General features: G+C 39.6%; 1 protein-coding gene across 1 annotated transcript in view; it reads left to right on the top strand.

The window, feature by feature from the left end:
* Window positions 1–19,034, top strand: part of LOC148511906 (myosin-4) — a 43,584-nt gene extending 24,550 nt beyond the window's left edge. The window contains exons 19-39 of the mRNA XM_088482674.1: window positions 3,147–3,270; window positions 3,372–3,508; window positions 4,213–4,468; window positions 5,274–5,516; window positions 5,774–5,950; window positions 6,043–6,188; window positions 6,707–6,797; window positions 6,882–7,271; window positions 8,166–8,292; window positions 8,507–8,625; window positions 8,900–9,096; window positions 12,145–12,328; window positions 12,477–12,642; window positions 15,190–15,314; window positions 15,562–15,870; window positions 15,958–16,161; window positions 16,287–16,412; window positions 17,095–17,265; window positions 17,352–17,456; window positions 17,838–17,933; window positions 18,850–19,034. Coding sequence (XP_088338800.1) covers window positions 3,147–3,270; window positions 3,372–3,508; window positions 4,213–4,468; window positions 5,274–5,516; window positions 5,774–5,950; window positions 6,043–6,188; window positions 6,707–6,797; window positions 6,882–7,271; window positions 8,166–8,292; window positions 8,507–8,625; window positions 8,900–9,096; window positions 12,145–12,328; window positions 12,477–12,642; window positions 15,190–15,314; window positions 15,562–15,870; window positions 15,958–16,161; window positions 16,287–16,412; window positions 17,095–17,265; window positions 17,352–17,456; window positions 17,838–17,933; window positions 18,850–19,002 — 3,646 coding nt within the window. The 3' untranslated portion in view covers window positions 19,003–19,034. The remainder of the gene's footprint in view (window positions 1–3,146; window positions 3,271–3,371; window positions 3,509–4,212; window positions 4,469–5,273; window positions 5,517–5,773; window positions 5,951–6,042; window positions 6,189–6,706; window positions 6,798–6,881; window positions 7,272–8,165; window positions 8,293–8,506; window positions 8,626–8,899; window positions 9,097–12,144; window positions 12,329–12,476; window positions 12,643–15,189; window positions 15,315–15,561; window positions 15,871–15,957; window positions 16,162–16,286; window positions 16,413–17,094; window positions 17,266–17,351; window positions 17,457–17,837; window positions 17,934–18,849) is intronic.
* The last annotated feature ends 2,206 nt before the right edge of the window (window positions 19,035–21,240 follow it).

Below are 21,240 nucleotides of genomic sequence, written 5' to 3'. Positions count from 1 at the left end.
AACCGAACTTAGTCTGTGGCAAAATCTACCTGTTAACCTGTTAGGATGCTGTAATTTATTTAAAATGGCTTGTTTCCCAAAACTGCTATATATCCTGCAGATGACTCCTCTTCTACTTACAAAATCAGATCTATCTTTACTCAACGCCACTGTCTCTAAATTTATCTGGAATAATAAAAGGCCTAGAATTAGCCAAAAGAAACTGTCTCAAACCATACCAAGGGGGGGTGTAAACTTACCGAATATTAGACAGTATAATTTAGCCTGTCTTCTACGCTTCGCTATAGATTGGATCACTGAAAACAATATATACACAGATGTTGAGTTGGAGTCTCAGTTATGCGCTCCTCTATCTCTTAGTTATTTACTACATATGCGGATGTCGAGATTGCAGTCACTTAATCTTAATAACCCTCTCCTCATATCTACCATTCAGGCATGGCAATCCTCTAGAAAACTACTCAAACTCCAACAATTCCACTCCCTAGCACTACCGTTTATTGCCAATCTAGACTTTCAGAAAGGTGAGATATCATTGCCCTTTTCCGCCTGGTGCTCTTCTGGAATCTTAAATTTACGAACACTCTTAAACGACTCACACCTCCCCCTCACCTTCAATGAAGCCATGGAAAAATATGGACTTAGACCCCAACACAAATTCTATTATTACCAAGCTATCCATTATCTACGTTCTATCCTTCCCCAATTGGATGAACAGGATTATGTAAACCCCCTAGACTCTCTCACACGCACCACTACATATTCCAGCTCAACAATATATACACGTATACGCACAGAAATAGATCCAGAAACCGAACTTTTGAATTAGGTAAATGGTCCTCCCAGATCCCCTCTATGTCCCCAAATTTAATTTTGGAGACTTTTCAAACTAACTTAAAGCTCATTCCTGCCAGCTCCTACCAAGAGATGGCATATAAACTACTACATAGGGCATATTTGTCGCCCAAAAAACGCCATTTGATGGGTATATCGGATGAGTCGAGATGCACCAAATGCAGATATCATGCATTGCCTCTGGGAATGCAGATATCTGTAGATATGTAGATATCTACAGACGCAGATATCATGCATTGCCTCTGGGAATGCCGACACATAAGGAAGTTTTGGAGTGAGTTACATCATTATGGGTCTGAGGTGCTAGGCATACCTTTTAGATGTACTGCGTCATGGGGTCTATTTGGCCATCTAGCTGACCAACCCGAGATTCCCAAATCTGATAAAAAACTTATAGTAATCTATCCGCAGTGGGTCGGAAGGCCATACTACAACAGTGGATTCATAACTCACCGCCAACTGTTTGTATGGCCACTTCTAGACTACTCATTTTGTTTAATATGGATTGGCTGGAGGCATCGTTAGATAAGGAAACTCTAACCCCTGCGCTTTTTCAGTGCTGGGGCAAATATATTCAAACATTACCCTCTTCAACTAAACTGGCAATACAACAGTGCTTTCAATTCACTTCGTGGTACTCTTACCAATTATTGGATAAACAAACTCCTATCACCACCTAAATTGTTTGTTTCTCTATATCACAGCCAAGCACCTGTATTTTCCACCCTCTCTCTCTCTATCTGTCATGTTATTTTTTTTCTTTTTATCCCATGGATGGATCGACGACCTTGGGTGTAGATGAGCACAGGTTAAGATTGAAATTGTTACATTTTTATTTTTATTTCAACATTGGGCCTGATTCAGAGCCGTTCGCTATTTGTGGTCGTTCGTTCAAAAACAAGGGGTGGCTATTCAAATGATCCGTTCGCAAATTGCAGTCTGTTCCCACCTCTAAGTCTGAACAAGCGAGCAAAACATACGCTCGTTTATTTGATAAAAACGCCCCCTGGCCGCACGCACCATACGTCATGTCCGCTATTTATTAGATTAATCGAGTACATCGTACAGTGTATGAACTGCTCGCTATTCTGTGGTTGGTGTTTTCAACCGCTATTTTGCGAGCAGTTCTGAGTTAAAAAAAACCAAGTGACGTGGTCAATGACGCTGCTGTATTAATTATGCACTCCCTTAAAACGCCCGTTTTGACCTTTAAGCACGCCTGCGTTCGGATCTCCACTCCCCGTTTTCAAGCACCTTCCCCTGTTACCACCCACATACGCCTCATTCTGTCACTCAAAATAGCAGGCCCTCGCTATATTGCGTACCAACGATTTTCGGCCGCACTGACTGGTTCGCGCATGTGTACTAAAAACCGTACGCATGCGCAGATGTGCGAACATCGCTCGGAACGAGCGTACTGCCGCTAGCGAGTGGCTCTGAATGAGGGCCTTTATCCAATAGAGATAATTATAAATTTCTAAATCTCTATATTATAGTAACGATTAGTTAAATATATAGAAGTTTGGACAATTTTGGTATATTTATATACACTGATTGTGAAACACTTCTAGATGATATGTTTTTTTTAACTTACTCTATAAGTTATAACTCTGTATTTGTTATGAGGTCTGCAATGCCTTGCTTCTTTTTTGTGTATTTTCATTCTAATATACCTTAATAAATATATGTTGGAAAAAAAAAAAAAAAGAAAAGTAAAACAGATATATCGTGCAAGGACTGGTGCAAAGATTGGTGCAAGGACTGGTGCAAAGATTGGTGCAAGGACTGGTGCAGAAATATAGATTTTGGAGATCTTTATAAAAGAAGTGTAGAAATGCAACTAATTTGCAGCAAATATTGTGGCACAGAGAACACAGAAGTTGTATCTATTATATAGAGCATAGTTAGTGCATATACTAGCTGCATTATCATAGCTGCAAATTCACAAACTGTAATGTGAGCATGGCTTTGAATGAAACTAAAATTGTGAATGTAATATTTTAAAAGGTTTGAAAAATGAAGATTGCTATACTAGTAGTATGGTTTGTGATATAAAGGGCCTTGCTATTCAGACTTAAGCAATAACCTTTTACTACATTTGGGAGGTGCCTCAGATACAAATATGATATACAGTACTCTATCTATCAGTATACGAGCTTCACCTCTGAATTCTAATATGTTTTAATTAAATAAAATGTTTTATTTTTTTCTAAACTGCTATTTATGAGATACTGTTATTCTGCAAATACAAACATAACTCAATAATCAGACATTTGTATTTGCTTTTCCAGATACAAAATCTTAAATGCCAGCGCTATCCCAGAAGGCCAATTTATTGACAGCAAAAAGGCTTCAGAAAAGCTTCTTGGATCTATCGACATTGACCACACACAGTACAGATTTGGACACACAAAGGTGCATATATGTGGCTCCAAATATGTATATTTTATACTGTAATCAAATAAATAACTTTGTTCTAGTCATTAATAACAATGTTATATCTACAATATTTTAAGGTGTTCTTTAAAGCTGGTCTGTTGGGGACACTGGAAGAGATGCGAGATGACCGTCTAGCACAGATCATCACTCGTACACAAGCTATGTGCAGGGGATTCCTTATGAGGGTGGAATTCAAGAAGATGATGGAAAGGAGGTATTAATGGGCAGCCATATATACTGTATTTTGTGGAGTAGTGATATCTCATTCAGTGTTTTTCAAACGATAGATTATCCCAGTATTTTTCAATTAATAATAAGAGTAGTCAATAACAAACATATAGGGGCTGATGCAGAATTGAATGCAAGTCAGTTATGTGTTTTTGTGCTGCACATGTGATATGATCGTACACAAGCCGTGCGTAACTCAGTCACATCTCCACTTATAGCTGCAGGGCATAACTGGGTGGTAACAGGCCATTTGCACATAAGGCAAAGTTCACAGTGGCAGTGTCAATGGAACAGCGGTTTATATAGAGTTGTGGGTACATATAATTACATTTGTGTACATACAGTATAATTACATATACATGATATAATTATGCCTGTTTTTAGAAGGATCTTATACATCAGGTAGAGAGGTGGTGTAGGTGTGATAATGGCTAGAAAACCAAGTATACTGATAGGGGTGGTCCTGTTGCAGAGAAGTGTAAATCTCTTCATACAGTGGAACATACATACTGTATTTAGTTCTGTGCACGCAATGTGTAAGCAATTACAGCCAACTTGCATTTAATTCTGCACCAGCTCTAAAATTTATATCTTGTTTATAGTATAAGAATATTTAGGGAAACTAATTGTAAGTCTCATTATGGTTTTGAAAATGATCATGACAACCAATCCACTTGTCTTCCTTTATAGAGAAGCGATATATAGTATCCAATATAACATTCGTGCATTCATGAACGTCAAACATTGGCCATGGATGAAACTCTACTTCAAGATCAAACCTCTACTGAAGAGCGCCGAGTCAGAAAAAGAAATGCAGAACATGAAGGAAGAGTTTGCAAAGACAAAGGAGGCTCTGGCTAAGTCAGAGGCAAAAAAGAAGGAGCTGGAGGAGAAAATGGTTAAAATTGTCCAAGAAAAAAATGATCTGCATCTCCTAGTCCAGTCTGTGAGTCTTACCTTCATATTTGTTTCAGTGAGATGTAGTCATAATGTAGTCATAATCCCAGCACACGGGATGCCGATGCACAGAATGCCGGTGCCAGAATCCCGATACCTGTCATAATCCCGTTGCTAGAATCCTGACCACCGGCATCCCAATGGTAAGTAGTGGGTTTAGGAGGAGGGTTAGGAGTTAGGGTTAGGCACTAAGGGAAGGGTTAGGGTTAAATAATAGGGGGAAGGTTTAGATTTAGGCAGTGGGGGGGAGGTTAGGTTTAGGCTCTGGGGAGGAAAGGTTAGGTGTAGGGGTAGGGTTAGGATACCTACCGACAAGTGTCTGTATCCTACTCAGTCGGGATGTCAGCGTCGAGATTCTGAGCGCCGTAATCTTGAGCACCGGCATCCCATACCCTTACCATTTACCATGTGCATAATGGAAAGAGAGACTAGAAAAGACATAATGAATGTCACAAGGTAAGGGACCTGGGATTAGTCTTACAAAGATATATTTGCAAGCCATATATTTATAAGCATTCTGAAATCTGTTATATCATATTTTTTTTGTATAGGCATCTGTTCAATGAGACTGTGGAGTCTTATACATTCAGATATTATAATATGCATTGGTGATTTTGTGACCACATGCATGAAATGGCCAAACCAAAGGAGTTCCCACTTCTTCTTCTGACAAAGTTGCATAATTTAATATACTTTCTGTATAATTTACTTATGTTGTTTACAGTAATTATGTTTTTACCATTCCTAATATAAACACTTACGTACCAACACATTTTTTATTCACTTCCACCAAGGAATCTGAAAGCTTAACAGATGCAGAGGAGAGATGTGATCAGTTGATCAAAACCAAAATCCAGTTGGAGGCAAAGATCAAGGAGCTGAACGAGAGGCTGGAGGATGAGGAAGAATCAAATGCTGAGCTGACCGCCAAGAAGAGGAAACTAGAGGATGAGTGTTCAGAGTTGAAAAAAGATATTGATGACCTTGAGTTGACTTTGGCCAAGGTTGAGAAGGAGAAACATGCCACAGAAAATAAGGCATGACATTTATTTTTTATTTTTTAATAATAACACATATCCCATTTGAGTAGTAAGTTTTATACATTGTAGAAGAAAGAACATGTAACTTAAAACATGGTGGACACTTTAATTATAGCTCAACAAGTTTCAACGGTTTATGGACATAGAATATTTTTAACAGCTAAAGTACTCTTATACCATTATTGTTTAAGTAGAGTAAAAACACACCAATTACAAGGACCAATAAAATGATTCATGTTTCTTTTCTGAAAAAGGTTAAAAACCTCACAGAGGAGATGGCTGTTTTGGATGAGAACATTGCTAAACTTACAAAAGAGAAGAAAGCTCTTCAAGAAGCTCATCAGCAAACTCTAGATGACCTTCAGGCCGAAGAAGACAAAGTTAACACACTGACCAAAGCCAAGACCAAGCTCGAACAGCAAGTTGATGATGTGAGTAGATTAATGTTACTTAAAATCATTCACTTAATGCTCTATAGTGAGATTATAGTGAGATTATTAACATTCACCAATATTGCTTGTAGCTTGAGGGATCTCTGGAGCAAGAAAAGAAACTACGCATGGACCTTGAAAGATCTAAGAGGAAACTTGAGGGTGATCTCAAATTAGCCCAGGAGACCATCATGGATATAGAAAATGACAAGCAACAGATGGAAGAGAGACTTAAAAAGTAGGTATATGTACAGGCATACACAAAGAAGACACATCCTAAATGTTATATTGGGCAACACATGGAAAAGTTTTCACTGACAGGTTTATAAGAGCGACAAGACTCTACTTTGCTGCCAGTGAAAATTGCCAGCAAGCTGTGTATCATTCAGCAGCCTCTGAAATTATTTTTATAATAGATACAGTATGTAAAATTCAGCAATACTATACTAGATTTTCTATGGTGGCGATGTAGAAATGTTGCAATAATATGTACTGTATATAAAGTAGGTCCGAGTTACAAATGTTTTTGGCTTTTTTGTTTCTTCAAATATACAAATTGAGGATGTTCAGCTGTTATTGTTCTTTTTAAACTCTAAGAAATGTTTACTGCAATCTCAAACAGTTTTGAATGTTAGTTACTTATTGTATAGATTCATCCCTGTTGTTATTCAATGCTTTTACGTTATGGACACCTAAAAGTATTATGTGTATTTTGCTACTTTCCAAATAACTAACACATGCCTAATGTTTCTGAAGGAAAGATTTTGAAGTTAGCCAATTTCTGAGCAGAATTGAGGATGAACAAATACTTGGCGCTCAGTTACAAAAGAAAATTAAAGAGCTGCAGGTATAATTCACTTCAATAGTATTAGTTGTGCACAGTTAATATGAAACATTTTTTTTTCTCATTGGCCATATTGTTAAATCCAAGGCTCGGATTGAGGAGCTTGAAGAGGAAATTGAGGCAGAACGTGCAGCTCGTGCCAAGGCAGAGAAGCAGCGTTCAGATCTCTCCAGGGAACTTGAAGAGATCAGTGAGCGCCTAGAAGAAGCTGGTGGAGCAACCTCTGCTCAGATTGAGATGAACAAAAAGCGTGAGGCTGAATTTCAGAAAATGCGGCGTGACCTGGAAGAGGCCACCTTACAACATGAAGCCACTGCTGCCGCTCTCCGAAAGAAGCATGCAGACAGCACTGCTGAGCTTGGAGAACAAATTGAAAGCCTTCAGCGGGTCAAACAGAAACTGGAGAAAGAAAAAAGTGAATGTAAGATGGAAATTGATGACCTTGCCAGCAACTTGGAGTCAGTTTCCAAAGCAAAGGTGTGTCAGAGATTCTGTAGTGGTGACATTCGCAGTGTTTAAAAAATGTTAGACTTTTTTTTTTCGCAGAGGCAAAAAAAGTTGGTGTAAAGATTGTTATGTTATCTTTTATAGTATTTGTCCACTTTATGACAGCCTCTACTGACAGTCTCTTTTCATAGTGTCCCCCCAATACCAATAGTGATTTATCTTGGTGGGTTCATAGCTACTAATAGTAGTAGGAGTGGCACATTACCTCCAGCAGGCAACCATAACGTTTACATTTGGTTGCTTTAGGCAACATTCTGTACTAACCTTCCATTTATTTTAGGTCACCCATTGGTTCACCATACCGTATGTTTGCACTTCCTGGATTGGCAGCTAAATTTAATAGGAGGACGAGGTGGGATTGATGGTACATGGTGAAAGATGTCTGAGCACAAGGACAGTGATTGGTAGTTGTGCAGTGTATAATTCCTATTTCAGTTAAAGGGTAGGTTGTACTAAAGGGAAAATGCAGACAAACATCAGAAAAATGCTGTTTTTGGAGTTGTGGGCGCATTTCGCATATGTACCAAGTATCGGAATCAGTTACTTTCTGGAGCTTGTACTCGGTGTGCAACGCCATCTAAGCTTCTATTGGAATTGCCCAATAGAAGCTTATGGGCTTCTTTATGCATTCTTCTGTGAGAGGGATCCAATCGGATTGGATGTGCCAGTACATGTACTACCATGATTCTTCTTAATTAGGAAACATGTTGGAAGCTATAACCAAGGAGTTTCTTAAAAATGCAGAAACCATTTTTGCATTTAGAGCTTGAATACAGTTAAAAATAGAGCCATACAGCACTATTATTGCAACAAATGCGATTGAATTGTGTTACAGACTTATTGGGTGCTTTATGTCACATACAGGCCAACTTTGAGAAAATATGCCGCACCCTAGAAGATCAGCTGAGTGAACTTAAGAGTAAAGAGGAAGAACATCAAAGACAGATTAATGACATCAGTGCTCAAAGAGCTCGTCTGCAAACTGAAAATGGTAAGTATAATGTGATAGTAGCTCTTCCCAAATGCCACTATTTCTGAGGTTTTTTTTGTATTTTTATTTATAAAAGGTTATTTATAACAACAGATCTCAAAATTCTAGCTGGGAAAGTCTAGTTCACCAACTGGATAGTTTTTTTACAGTAATTAAATGTTATATATCCTTTGTTATTCACTTTGTGTGAGCAACCAATAAATATTTTGAACAGGTGAATACTCCCGGCAACTGGAAGAACGGGACGCCCTTATCTCTCAGCTTTCCAGAGGCAAACAGGCTTTCACTCAGCAAATTGAAGAGCTGAAGAGGCATCTGGAGGAGGAAGTTAAGGTGTGTAATATTTAATATACCTACAGGTTGAGATATTTATAGTTGAAAGTGAAATCTGCTCCAGTTGTAAAGCCACTCAGCTGAAGGAGATCCATAATTTGAAATTCACTGCAAATGACAAATCAAGCAGTTTATTAGAAAATAATCAGAATTGTACATATAGTATATGTTAAGGCACAAATTAACCCTCTGTTGCTCAAAGGGTCAATTACTGTTATTTGTGTTAATTGTAATATGTGTGAAATCAAAATAATAAAAATTCTTTATTTGTTAGGCCAAGAATGCCCTCGCACACAGCTTGCAGTCTGCCCGCCATGACTGCGACCTACTGAGGGAGCAATATGAAGAGGAGCAGGAAGCTAAAGCTGAGCTTCAGCGGGCACTGTCCAAGGCCAATGGTGAGGTAGCCCAGTGGAGAACAAAATACGAGACAGATGCCATCCAGCGCACTGAGGAGCTGGAAGAAGCCAAGTATGTGTTATATTATTTACAAGCCCAAGTTTCTGTTACCATATATATATATATAGATAGCTAGAGACATATGCAGCATAAGTGTATATACAGTGTGTGTGTCGGTATATATACTGTATATCACTGACTGACTCCTGAACGCCCAGCCCAAACCCTAGACCTAGAAACATTTAATTTGGGGAGTATATGCCTTCTATGACATACTGTAGGTGTCCACTAAACAGGGATTTTTCAACATTTGTCTGTTAAGGGGGTGAAAAGGGCTAAAATGTTTCCCCCGACTGTGCAATGTTCTGCTTGACTGACTCATTGCCCTGCCCAAACCCCTTGACCTAGAAACATGAGAATTGAGGTGTATATTGCTTCAATGATGTAAACACCCACTAGGCAGGGAGTTTTTAAAATTTGACCCCTTAAGAGGGTGAAAAGTGGTAAAATGTTTCCTCTTGACCGAGGTGATTGGGTGGCAAAGCAACATGTCCCAAATGTTGTGGGACTGTAAGCTCATTGGGGTAGATGTATGAGGCCCAGGAGTGGTATCAGCGCACGTTATGTGCGCTGATACCGCTTCTCCCCGCCCCTGTCATTATCACCGCTAGCAGCGCCGAGCAGCAGGGCCATGTACGAACGGTAATATCGCATGACCATTCGGCCGGCTGTAGCTGTCGTTATCGACAGCTACAGCCTGGCACTAGCCTATCCCCACACAGGGACAGCGCTGTCCCTGCTGCGGCTGCTGCCGGCTCCAGGCTGCGCGCGGGGATCACGCGATACTTGCGAGATCCCGCACATGCTCAGTGGAGCCGGCCGGGACAGAGACACAGCGCATCAGCACTAGGCTGATGCGCTGTGGTCTCTTGCGGGTAGCGCCGGAGGGGGGAGTTAACGCTCCCTCTCTCCGACTGATGAGATGTTCTTACATCTCATCGGTAGTGCTTCCTGCTTCGCCTCGGTAAAGAGGCGAAGCGGGAAGCGGTATAGCGGCACGTTAACATTTACATTGTCTGGGTCGAGTGGTGGCTTAAGAGGTGTGGCTTTGCTAATATTCAATAGAGGAGCCACACCAACTGCCAGTGATGTTTGGCAGCATATGGAGTGACAGTTGGTGTGGCTCCCCTGTTTGATCTTTGGACTGCGCTGCAGCTCCACCATTGGAGTCGCCATGCTCCTTTACATCAGAGGCATAACATAAACTAATCACATAAGTTACGTTAAGATGCTATAAAGGAAATTAAAATATCTAAGGTCTACCCTGGTGAAACCAGGTACATCAGCTATATATATACTGTATAGGTTTGCCATAATAAATCTCTTTATCTGGGGATATATATTATACATATACTGTAGATTTTTATTTTTTACAGTGTCTGCAGCCATTAGTGGGAAAATTACTAAACACATCAAGAAGATCTTAGTTGACAATGAAGGGGCATTTCAGTTAGTGGCAATACTAACCACTGTACCACGCAGTCACCTTTTACATTGCACTCCATAGAGATGCATAGAAAAATGTGTGATGGTAGGCTACCATTATTCAAACAACCCTACATCTCCAGATTCGCATTGCCTTCTTAAAGGTTGGAATGCAAATAAACCATTAGGTACAATAAAGCAATACTTTTATTTATATGAAAAAGAGTGACAATACTCAGAAAAAAAGGTAGAGTTACTCAACTAAAGTTACAGGTTGATACATAATATATAGTAGCTTCCACATTCTGGATAAGTGTGCAGATGCTGATTTTAATGATTTCTGAAATTATTTCACTGATTTCTTCCTGTTTCTGGAACTAGTTATAATAAAAGAAAATAGGCCAAAACTAAAAGCTGCTGGTAATGTGTACCCTGAGACCATCACAGAAAATGCACTGCTTTAAACCATACTTGCCTACCCTCTCAATTCGGCCGGGAGCCTCCCGAAAATCGGGTGCTGCTCCCGGCCCCCCGGAAAGACAGGCAAGCCTCCCGGGCAACAGCAACCCATTCGCCCCCCCACTGCACTTACTGTAAAAATCCCGGCAGCGGAGGGGCCTGTGACGCCATTACTAACATTGTGAAGAGGGGGGCAGAGCCGTGATGACGCGATTGCGATGCCACGCCCCCATGCTCCGCCCCCAAATACGTGGCGCCACTGGGCCACGCCCCCTTTTCCACCGTGACCCCCCCCCCACCGAGAAAGACCATCAGGGAGTGAAATAAATGTTGGCATGTATGCTTTAAACAAAGTATAAGGATCTTCTGGTCATCTCTGACCCTAATACTGTAACCTTCAAAATCCTTATGATTTATATATGTATATATATATATATATATATATATATATACGGTATATATATATATATATATATCTATATATATACACAAGTCTGTCTAAAGAGTTCGGTGAATGCTCTGATATATCTGTATGCAACAAGGTCGCTCATGCGTGCTGACATGCATGGACATGTCTGTACCTGCCCCCAGACGGGGTTTTCAGGAAGCCGCCACCGCCAACTGCCATTGCATTCATTAAACAGAGTGTCCCGAGCAGTGTGTGTCGAACAGCAATGGAGCAACGACACAACATTAAGTTCTGCTTCAAATTAGGTAAATCAGCAACGGAGATGCACAAAATGTTGGTGAACGTGTACGGGCAGGATGCTGTGAGTAGAAAATGTGTACGATTGGTTTGCACGCTTTCGAAGTGGCAAGGAATCGGTGGAAAATGAGCTGCGTTCTGGCCGGTCGTACACACATTCGTACACACATTTTCTACTCACAGCATCCTGATGAAAATTCCACTTTATTAAAAAGGCATTGAAACGTTGACTATACAGTACCTGCCATCTGAGAGTCTTGATTTTTTTGCTTGGAGTGCAGCACCCTTACCATATCCTGTTTATCCCTGTGGAGGCAACCAGCTAAGTATATATTTGTTTTATGTGGAGTGCCGGACAGTGTGTATATAATATGTTTGACCAGTTTAAAATTGTGTTTTTAAAGTGAGGGTGATTTCAAAATTGCATAGATTACATATGTATGTATATATATATATCTCTTTAAAACCAGGAAGAAGCTGGCCCAGAGACTACAAGAGGCTGAGGAACAGATCGAGGCTGTGAATTCTAAGTGTTCTTCCCTTGAGAAGACCAAACAGAGGCTGCAGAATGAAGTTGAGGATCTCATGGTTGATGTGGAACGGTCAAACAGTGCATGTGCTGCTCTGGACAAGAAGCAGAAGAACTTTGACAAGGTGAGACCGTAAACCCATAGAGATGTTTATAATTAATCGGTTTCTATATTTAGAGACTCTGCATTTATTCTGGACTAGTTGTGTTGCTGTTTTTGTGATTTTGTGCTTAGACTGCTATTAAACTATTCATTTTCATTGTGTGCTATAGATTCTGGCAGAGTGGAAGCAGAAGTTTGAGGAGTCACAAGCTGAGCTGGAGGCTTCCCTGAAGGAGTCCCGCTCCATGAGCACTGAGCTGTTCAAGATGAAGAATGCTTATGAAGAATCCATGGACCACTTGGAAACCATCAAGCGGGAGAACAAAAATCTACAACGTAATAACTTTCTTTTGATCAATGGGCCAGTGTTTTCACCCATAATAATTCATCCTCAGTTTTATTCTTCCTTTTAAGAATAGTTTTATTATTTTGTCTACTGTAGAATTGTTTGAACTATTACATTTTCTATTGTATGATTATTTGTATTCTTTGAACAAGATAGAAGGCAGACAAGAGTCCAATTTAAGTCCCATTTGTGTTAGATTAACTAGTGTCACCAGTTTGGCTAATTTATATCAGTTTATAAAAATACTCATGGGAATGATTCATGGCAGAAATGTCTATAATGTAAATACAGGTTACCATAAGTATAGAAGCCAGATGCCTCCTCTGAATTGCAAATTGCTCTCTCCCTTAATAATAGCTTTAATAAATAGTAATTTATGACAGTGCAGCAATTGTTTAGTTTCATAAAGTATATATGCCAATATTCAGCACTGAACCTCTGAATGACAGTTCAGTTGTCAAACAAGAAAACTCAATATTACATGAACTAATAATAGCTAATGGCTGCTCTGCTCTGTTCTTAGGAGTCGTGCCAACTATATGATTCCTTCTCCCTGTTCATTTACAGGGGGGAACTGATTCCTAATACTTAGTACAGCAACACGCAGGACTGCAGCTTTATGTGCTTCCATTCTAATAGCAAAAACTACACAAACTGCTCACCATAGTCACATGATTCCATGCTAACTACAGCTACACTAATCAGAAGGCCTCAAAAAGTTAGGTGCAAAATGTTCACTGAACCACAGCAACCAATCACCACTTAAATGTCTAATGCATACAAAACTACTCTATGGTTACAAATGCTGCTCTAAAGGCACGTACACACTAGACGATATTTTGAACTATTTGGCCTATTCCGATGCATCAGAACAATAAATCATTCAAATCGTCAAGTGTGTCGCACCTTCAGATCTTTTGTATATGCAGGAAGATCTGTCAATCTCGTTAACGATTCCCCTCAGATCGTACAGTGTGTACATACTACCGGACAATCAGGTGATATGGTTACATTATATAGTTAACCAGTGGTCGAAGTGGGGCGGTATACGGCGGTATGACATACCGCCACTTCCCGGCCCCACTTCATTTTAGAGAATGCACCAGCGCTGGGATCCAGTATGGGATCCCAGCGCTGAAACAGTGGCAGCAATGTGTAGAGATGTGTCCCACAGGGGACACATCTCAATCGCGGCAGCGGAGGCGCTGACATGTAGCCGGGACAAAGTACCTGGTCCCGGCTGCACTGTAAGCACCATGCACTGTGCGGCTGCCAGCCAATCACGAGACTCGCAGCCGCCAGCCAATCGCGGGACTCGCGGCCGCCAGCCAATCGCAGGGCTCGCAGCCGCCAGCCAATGAGAAGCTGCCAAATGGCAGCTTCTCATTGGCTCGTAGCGGCGCCTGATAAACTGCAGTGAAGAAGACCCGAGGATCCCGGTGGCTCTGCTCCAGCAGCGCAGGTAAGAGGGAATTAGAGAGAGGGGAGGGTGTGAGAGAGGGACTAGAGAGAGGGGCAGACAGAGGGAGGCAGGCTAACTATTGTAGGGGGTGATAGAGAGAGGGAATCAGTAAGAGCAAGGTGTGAGAGAGGGGAGCAGGCAGGGAGAAGGGTCATTACTGCCTGGGGCCTAGGAAATCAGAGGACTTTAAAAGCCAGAGGATGCAGTGGAATGGTATGCGACCGTGTCAGCTGAAGCACAGCTGACTTCAGTCGTATCTCATGCGACCACGCCAGTTAAGTGGTTAACAACAAGTTATAACCCCTTTAGCTAAAGGAATTATCCCATTCATTCAGTATTTAGCAAACAGCAGTAAACTAATGCAATCTATAGATGATGTCAGCGATATGGTTCTCATTGCCAGCATGGAGAACCCAGCAAAAGCCCTTCTCGCTTCAGCTAACTCTTCCTAGCTTAGCAGAGTCCCCACTGGCACATGCACAGAAAGTCATTGTTGATTAGCATTATTCAGCAACCTACCACAGGCAGCATTAAGCTGCTGGCGACTAAGCAGGAGACACTACCGTGGATTGGACACCGCGGGACCTTGATGGACAGGTAAGTGATGTTTATACACAGTGCTATATTCTGAAGTATCACAGTGATACTAAATGAAATATGCCACTAGTATTTGGTATCTTTGATAAATGGAGCCTTTAATATTTAGCCACAGTTCCCTGCAATAAACCCTGTACCATTTTTATACACATTGCTCCAGTGATCTATAGGTGACCACCTAAAAAAACATGGTGACTTTGCCCAAAGCATCAAATCAGTGGTCACTGTGAGCGTCAGTATATTCTACTCTTACCACAAGTAAACAAACTAAAATGTTCTCGATAGTTGGAAAGCTCTGGATTGGTGTACACTATGTACAGGGTGGAAATGTAACCACATGATCTGCCATTAAATATTCAGATGTTAAAAATAGATGGTGCAAACTTGCCTTATGCGTAATTTTTAGTGTTTCCGTTGTTTACATACCATGAACATAACTGCTACCAGTAATATAAATCATCTATTTTATTTTCTCCAGAGGAGATTTCCGACCTTACTGAGCAGGTATCAGAAAGCACAAAGACCCTACATGAAGTGGAAAAGGCCAAAAAGCAGCTTGAGCAAGAAAGGATTGAAATTCAGACAGCACTTGAAGAAGCTGAGGTATTTATTTAGTTAACAGTATGTTCATGGCTGATGAATTTTAATTGAACATTTTCTTTGACTATAAGATGTATGTGGCTTTTTGTTTTGTGCACTACTATATAATAGAATCATTTGTTAAAAAGAATAAGCTGTATGATTTCAATCCTGGTAAAGAAAAATCAGCATCTCAGTGTTACATAAAACAAGAAGGAAATGAACATCAAACATATTCCATACTTTGTCCCGGTTTCCCCCTACTCTATAGGCATCTCTTGAACATGAGGAAGGAAAGATTCTCAGAATTCAGCTGGAGCTCAACCAAGTGAAATCAGAAATTGACAGAAAGATTGCAGAGAAAGATGAAGAAATCGACCAGCTGAAGAGGAACCATATCAGGGTGGTTGAGTCCATGCAGAGCACATTGGATGCAGAAATCAGGAGCAGGAATGATGCTCTGAGGTTGAAGAAGAAAATGGAGGGAGATCTTAATGAAATGGAGATTCAGTTAAGCCATGCAAACCGCCAGGCCGCAGAGTCTCAAAAGCAGCTGAGAAATGTCCAGGGTTTGCTTAAGGTAGACAACTGTCTTTAGATGGGGGTAAGATGTTAGTGGGATCACCAGTCTCCATATTTCATATTCCTATATGTTTACATCCCACAGGATGTTCAAATACACCTAGATGACTCCCTCAGAACACAAGAAGATTTGAAAGAACAGGTGGCTATATTTGAGCGCAGAGCAAACCTCATGCAGTCTGAAATAGAAGAAATCAGGGCAGCTCTAGAACAAACAGACAGGAGCAGGAAGGTAGCAGAGCAAGAACTTCTGGATGTAAATGAGCGTGTCCAACTCTTACACTCACAGGTAATTATCACAACAAAACTCCAACAAATGCAGTACAAAAATAAACCTAATCTTATGTATGGCTGGAACAGGTCTCAAATTAAGAATGTTTGTTAACTTTGTACCAATCCATAATTTCAATACAGAACACAAGCTTGATTAACACTAAGAAGAAGCTAGAGAACGACATTTCTCAGCTGCAGACAGAGGTGGAGGAAGCCATACAAGAAGCTCGCAATGCAGAAGAAAAAGCTAAGAAGGCAATCACTGACGTAAGTGACAGAATTTTCTTTTTATATAAGGCCTTATCCAGCTTGTGGTCAGAGGCGCTTTGCCTAATTTGGTGATAGACATATGGGTCTACTTAAAATAAAAAGTGAAAAATCATATAAAAAACAACCACCGCATTTTACTTAATAAATGATGCATTATTTATATTTTTGACTACTGGGATAGACCTAGCATTGTCTGGGTGTTGCCCACTGTGCATGCACCTTTTGGCACATGCATAGAACTGGTTCCAAAGAATGATAACAGCGCATGTGTCAGGAGCCCAGGGAGCCAGGGGGAACAATTCACTGTAGGAGAGAACATAAAGACTTTATCCTGCTCTTCTCCAGTACTAGTAAACATAACGCTATGTTTAGTTTTAAATTGTGGAAGTGCCGGGGCCCATTGTTCGCTATAGTGCAGGTACTCTTGAAGAGCGCAAAGAAAAACAGTGGAGTTCACAGTTTCTTTGCTGCTTCAGCTCCTTTTAATAGCAAACAGTATTTTCTCCTGCTAAAAAGGTCTTTATATTTTTTACAAATAAAGCCCATAGTCCTAATTTATCTATAATGATCTACAACTTATGAATGTTTTCATTAATATTTTGGTTGACCAGCACCACCTTTCAAAATATTAAATTTGATACATGAACTTTCTTAAAATACCTGTCATTTGAACTTCTAGGCTGCTATGATGGCTGAAGAGCTAAAGAAAGAGCAAGACACCAGTGCACATCTTGAGAGGATGAAGAAGAACCTTGATCAGACTGTGAAGGATCTTCAGCTTCGTCTTGATGAAGCTGAACAATTGGCCCTTAAGGGTGGAAAGAAACAAATCCAGAAATTGGAGGCCAGGGTGTGTAGTAAGAACTGACTCAAGTTGTGCATACAAAACCAACTTAAGCATCAACTTTATATAATTTTTACCTTTATTTCATTTAGGTGAGGGAACTTGAAAATGAAATGGAGACAGAGCAGAAACGCAGCTCAGAAGCCATTAAGGGTGTCCGTAAATATGAGAGACGTGTAAAGGAGCTCACATATCAGGTCTGTACCTCTTGTCACAATTTTAGGTAATCATTACATAATTTTCTATTTTTTTCCCCCTTAATAGATAATAAACTTGCATTACTGGTGATTTGCATTATAATTCTATCATCCTTATTATAGCTTTTTTGAGCACTCTCTATAGTAATATATTGACTAACATTGGATGAAGCATGTATCTTTTATCTGTCTAGTATCTGATTGATTAGTTGCTGTGGCTTATTGCCAATTTTGTACCTAAATGCAAAGTTAATAAATGAGCCATATTGTCTTCTTATAAATGTTAATTAAAATCCCTAAAGCATTTACAGAGACCCTTGCAATTGCAATCATTCATACACTGTGAATGACATTGACTCTGTCTATCAATTATATCTATAGTCTGAAGAAGACAAGAAGAATATCTTCAGACTCCAAGACCTTGTAGACAAACTCCAACTGAAAGTGAAGGCCTACAAGAGGCAGGCTGAGGAGATTGTAAGTAGTCTTTTGCAATTAAACACATTGTAGCACATATAACAAAACATATTGGAAATGGCAACATGATCACTATGATCATGTTGAATAAAATAACCAGTTTCAGCATTACTTTCATATGATTATAGTTCATATACAGTAACATCTATAAAACATATCTTTATAAACTTCTTAGTAGAGATGTGCGTGGATCCCTGTGTTTTGCCAAAACCACCCTCAAAAGGTTTTGGTTTTACCAAAACCACAGGTGTTTTGGTTCAGATTCGGTTTTGGTTCTCATTAAAAACTTCTAAAAACAGCTAAAATCATGTAACTTGGACCTGTTTTTGTTCCTATAGTATTATTAGCATCAATAGTTGTCCTTTCCAGTCAATTTTGACCACCTGAAATCAGAGGGAAGGGACTTGAATGCAATCCAAAACATGCTGGATCCGATTTTTAAAATACGATTTCCGAATTGCGAAAAGACCTGAGTCGGTAGTCTGTTCTTCTCGGAACTCCAAAGTAATTCTGAACTGGGACTTGGTTCGACCCGCAACCCCTAAATTTGGGAGTGTTCGCTGTTCTCAAAAACTATACCGCTCATCTCTACTTCTTAGTGTTGCCATCACTTATTTCCAGTGACTACTTATTTCATTATTCCTTTATAACAATCTGCAATTTCATGATTTTATATGCTCATTATCTGTGGTAACTTTTAATATTTTTAATATTAGTTAAAATTGTATAATAGTTTGGAAGCTATTGCTCATGTTCTGTTTTGTTTCATTTATAATTTAATATGTTCTCTGATCATATATAATTTTATATTAAAACTAACAACCTTTAGATCCTTGTATGATAGATCAGAGGGGCAGCTTAGATAATGTCATGAAACCTAGACATATATTACTTTTGTTTTTGTTCAAAAACATAGGAGGAGCAAACAAATGTCAACCTGACCAAGTATCGCAAAGTCCAGCATGAGTTGGAGGAAGCTGAAGAGCGGGCCGATATCGCAGAGTCTCAGGTCAATAAACTTCGGGCTAAAACACGAGAAGTCACCAAGATCTCAAAGAGTGAAGAATGAAGGAGCAACTGAGCCAGACGGTGAATGAAGAAATGCACATAATGTGAAATCTTTGTCACAAAATGATCTTAAATTTCTAGTAATAAATAAATATGTAGAACTTTGCAAGAACTTGGAAGTTTCTGTCTTTTGTCAACATCACTAGATTTACAAAAAAACAGCGTGTGGATAGTCTGCATTCTTCCCCAGCACAGTTTGGGTAGAAAATTGAACCTAGCACTCTATGGAATAATACTGTTCCACAGAGAAATGTTATTGTTTGTTTTATTTTTGGTAATTACTTCCACGTAAACTATTATTTTGTGTTTAAAACTATATACTAGCTTTCAATTTTTTCCCCTGTTTTACATAGCAGTGATTTGTCAGACCATCAAATCTAATCATAATTTTGTTTTTGTGTGATTCATGTTTCACTCTCTATCTATAGTTCTGATATAACAATTCACAAATTCCAGTAAACCAAATAAGCACAGTCATAAAGCACAACTAAGTATTAAATGAATTTGGGCTCAAAGTATTTTTAAAATGCATTTAACAGTCTAGATTAACAAACCCTTGCCTACATCTAACTGAAAGCATTATTGGGTCATGTTTTCTACATTATAACTTTTAAACAAGACTCTGATGTTCATGTTTTTGTGTTGGATGTGATATTATATTACAGATTATCTCTGTGTTGCCATGAAACTAGAAAAGTCTCCACTACTGTTCTGCCTGCCATGAATTAACCCATGTCCCCACTAAATTATTTTCTCTAACTTGTTTATAACAAAAATAAATAAATATATGAGCCTTTTCACTTTTAATGTGCATACACCAATAAGTTGAGAATAATTTGAGCAGGGATGTACAGACTTCCTGAAAATTGCATAGGGACTTCAACATAATACAGATCTTGAGAGAGATTTACAGGGTAACTGGGGAAAGGAAAAGGTTGGCTGGAGATAGATAGGGGGCGGATGAAGAGATAGGAATAATGTGAAGACAGAAACAAATCAAGAGGGTTTGAAATTTTTTTAGAAAATCGTCAATTGCTTGAATAGTACATGACTATTTAAGCATAGGACGTACTGTTAGAGCATAGAACATATTGTTTAAGCATAGGATGTACTGTTTGAGCATAGGGCGTAATACTGTTTGAGCATAGGACATACTGTTGGATCATATGACATACTGTTTGAGCATAGGGCGTACTGTTTGAGCATAGGGCGTACTGTTTGAGTATAGGAAGTACTGTTTGAGCATAGAACCTACTGTTTGAGCATAGGACATAATGTTTGAGCATAGGACATACTGTTTGAGCATAGGACGTACTGTTTGAGCATAGAACATACTGTTTGAGCATTGCGTGTACTGTTTGAGCATAGGGTGTACTGTTTGAGCATAGGGTGTACTGTTTGAGCATAGGACATACTGTTTGAGCATAGAGCGTACTGTCTGAGCATAGAATGTACTGTTTGAGCATAGGGCGTACTGTTTGAGCATAGGACATACTGTTTGAGCATAGAGCGTACTGTCTGAGCATAGAATGTACTGTTTGCATAGGGCGTACTGTTTGAGCATAGGACATACTGTTTGAGCATAGAGCGTACTGTCTGAGCATAGAATGTACTGTTTGAGCATAGAACATATTGTTTGAGCATAGAACTTACTGTTTGAGCATAGGGTGTATTGTTTGAGCATAGGACATACTGTTTGAGCATAGAGCGTACTGTCTGAGCATAAAATGTACTGTTTGAGCATAGAACATACTGTTTGAGCATAGAGCGTACTGTCTGAGCATAGAATGTACTGTTTGAGCATAGGACATACTGTTTGAGCATAGAGCGTACTGTCTGAGCATAGAATGTACTGTCTGAGCATAGAATATACTGTTTGAGCATAGGACATACTGTTTGAGCATAGAGCGTACTGTCTGAGCATAGAATGTACTGTTTGAGCATAGAACATATTGTTTGAGCATAGAACTTACTGTTTGAGCATAGGGTCTACTGTTTGAGCATAGGACATACTGTTTGAGCATAGAGCGTACTGTCTGAGCATAGAATGTACTGTTTGAGCATAGAACATACTGTTTGAACATAGAGCGTACTGTTTGAGCATAGAATTTACTGTTTGAGCATAGGACATACTGTTTGAGCATAGAACGTACTGTTTGAGCATATAACGTACTGTTTGAACATAGAGCGTACTGTTTGAGCATAGAACGTACTGTTTGAGCATAGAACTTACTGTTTG

This window comes from Taudactylus pleione, unplaced genomic scaffold (assembly GCF_031769625.1).
Source record: "Taudactylus pleione unplaced genomic scaffold, aTauple2 ptg000290l, whole genome shotgun sequence".
Taxonomy (NCBI): Eukaryota; Metazoa; Chordata; class Amphibia; order Anura; family Myobatrachidae; genus Taudactylus; species Taudactylus pleione.
This window is presented reverse-complemented; position numbering and strand designations above follow the sequence as displayed.